The following is a 2677-nucleotide window of genomic DNA, read 5'->3' on the forward strand; positions in this document are numbered from 1 at the left end:
CCTATGCTATCCCCAGGCTAAATAAGATGGGAGAGTGTGCACAGTGTGCCAGATGTGATTTACAGTCCGTGTTGGGGAGCAGCAGCAGTAGAGGAGCTCTGCAAGTCACAAGTAGCAGTTACTTATTTGATTTATATTCCAACTTTCAGGCACTTCACAGCAGCTTACATTCAGAGAGGGGTTTCAATGTAAGGCCTAGATTCATCGTTTTACAATAAATAGAGCAAGAATACAACCTGTGGGGGTGTGGTTAAGGAAATTTGACTGGTACTACAATACTTTTTTTTTTTTTTAATTGCATTTTGGGCTGCTGCTGCTGCAGAACTTCACAAATAACTATATCTACAACTGTAAGAGGGGGCACTAGTAACTCGGAATGAGGTTTGTGGGTTAGGTTCTGGGGGCAATTTTACATCAGAGTCATATGTTATAAACACCACAGTTGAGGCATCAAGCTACATAGAGAGAACATGGTACAAATCTACTCTTCACCTTTCATCTCTCCAGATCACATTAAATCTTCACTGATGGTAACTGCTGTTTGGATGTATGACTGCATGTAAAATTACCCCCCACTTAGATGCAGTTCCAACATTAATGGCAGGGGTGGAAGGGAAATAGAACCAAAAGGTTACTAAGGGCCAAGAGTAACAGATAAGTATGAGAAAAAAAAAGTGTGAAAGCTTGCTGGGCAGACTGGATGGTCTTCTTCTGCCGTCATTTCTACGTAAGAAGCCCCCTCACCCTCAGTTCCTAGTTCCTACTCTTCCAGTGGTATAAATAGTTGAAAAATCAGTGGGTCTCCTCATAGGCTGGCTCTCTCTTTTCCATTTAATCTGCCTAAACTCCTTCCACTTGAATAAAATTGTCAAATTTGTATAGGCATTTTGTAATGCAGTGTTTATTGCATGCTTTAAGGTCCTAATACATTTTGATGAATGACCCCCTTCAGATTGTATCGGAGGCAACAGAAAAATGGACTTCACCAAGGCCTCGAGAGGGCACAGAATGCGAAGTCTGGCTTCCAACCCACTGTCCTAAGGACTAGACTAGTCCGCCACTCCACATGATCGGTGTTGGCTGCCTGTCGCACATCAACTTCTCCTATACTTGTAGATAGAGGAAGCGGGTTCATCCTGATGAGTATCGGTGTGCTTCTGTCCCTTCTCTGCCTTTATTTTAAAATTTGGAAGAGACTGGTGCCGCTTTCAAGTGCTTCCCTAGCTCTTCTTTTAACCTTATGAGGCTTCCCCGTGGAGGATGATGTGCCTGTCTTCAAAAGGTTAGGAATCGCTGGCTTACAGTCATATGGGGGGGGGGGGGGGGGGGGGGGGGGGGGGGGGGATTTGCCTGGCGTCAACCGAGCTCCGCCCCCATCGCCGGGAGAGGAGCGGAGAGGAGGGAAGAAGCAGTTTAGTCGGCGGTGCCGCTCTGCCTCAGCGCATGGGGCGAAGGGAGGACAAGGCGCAGCCCTGGTTCCCTGCCGGGACGGGACGGGCAGCGGGCACCTCCCTGCTGCCGCCCGTCCCGCAGCCCAGAGGGAGCCGCCCGATGCAGCCGCTTTCCGGCCCCTGGCCCTCGCCGCAAGGGAGGCGGCGGCAGCAGCCGGTGCCGTCCCTGCCCCGAAGAGCCGCCCGCTGCCAGCGCCCTGCCCCGCCGCCGGCCCCGGAGCCGCCGCCGCCGCCGCTGCGCTTCTCGCTCAGGCTCACCCCGGAGGCGGCGCTGCTGATCCAGAAGAAGCGGAGCCCCCCGCAGCAGCAGCTCCAGCGCCTCCCGCCCGGCGCCTCCCCCCAGCGGTTCCCGCCGGCGGCTCCCGACCTCGGCTCCCTGCTGAAGGTCTCGCTGCTGAACGCGCAGCACCGCTACGACGGCGAAGAGTACGAGGAGGAGGCGCCCCCCGGGCGCGATCTGCTGCGGAAATGCACCGAGTGGCTGCGGGGGGTGGAGAGCGCGACCCGGGGCCCCGCCGGGGACAGACTGCGGGCGCTGCCCCACCTCAACACCCTCTGAGCGCCCCCCCCCCCCCCGGGAGTCGGAGAGCGGCGATCGCCGGGGGAAAGGAAAAGCCCTGCAGCCGCGCTGCCCCCTCCCACCCGGAGCTGCAGATCCGTGTTTAAGAACACTTTTTTTTTTTCATGGGATTTGGGGGGGTGGGATCTGGACCTGGACGCTTCTTATTCGTGTACCCCTCCCCCCACCCTAGAAATGTGATTGTGGACCGGAATCACCGTGTGGACAGATCACCCAAACTCAACCGAGGGAGCGAAAGAAGATTCAGCCCTGCTACCCTGAGTCGAATCATTTTCTTTGGATAGTTCTTTTTTTCCTTTTTACTTAAAAAATGAAGATGGGCCATTGTTAAAACCAAAAAATGAATTTGTTTATAGTGTTTCCGACTCTGTGCTGAGATTGAAAATTAGCAAATCTGGCTTGTACATTTTCAGCTTTTGCATGTTCTCTAGCTCTGGCTAGAAGCAAGAAGACAAACCTCATAAGGTGTCTAACTGTAGTTATTTGTGAGACGAGCTGTTCACATGCAGTAATTGCTTCTGTGAGTTCCCTATTGTTTTTCAGAGCTGGGCTACACAATAAATCTAGAGATCCTACTGCAGGAGTGCAATGGAAAGTATTTATGCAATGACGAAGAACAGGAACCTATTGTAGCCTATTCTTTCCT

The 2677-nt window shown here is 52.6% G+C and overlaps 1 protein-coding gene across 1 annotated transcript; it reads left to right on the forward strand.

Moving 5' to 3' along the window:
• Positions 1-1366: 1366 nt before the first annotated feature.
• PRR18 (proline rich 18) lies at positions 1367-2134 on the forward strand. Its single transcript, XM_029594114.1, has one exon. It carries the CDS (start codon positions 1444-1446, stop codon positions 2008-2010), a length of 567 nt encoding a protein of 188 aa, XP_029449974.1. The 5' UTR covers positions 1367-1443; the 3' UTR covers positions 2011-2134.
• Positions 2135-2677: the final 543 nt, after the last annotated feature.

Source organism: Rhinatrema bivittatum, chromosome 3 (assembly GCF_901001135.1).
Source record: "Rhinatrema bivittatum chromosome 3, aRhiBiv1.1, whole genome shotgun sequence".
Lineage (NCBI taxonomy): Eukaryota > Metazoa > Chordata > Amphibia > Gymnophiona > Rhinatrematidae > Rhinatrema > Rhinatrema bivittatum.

What these genes read in the sequence shown, in the direction of transcription:
- PRR18 (XM_029594114.1), top strand. Translation starts at nt 1,444, where the DNA reads ATGGGGCGAAGGGAGGACAAGGCGCAGCCCTGGTTCCCTGCCGGGACG.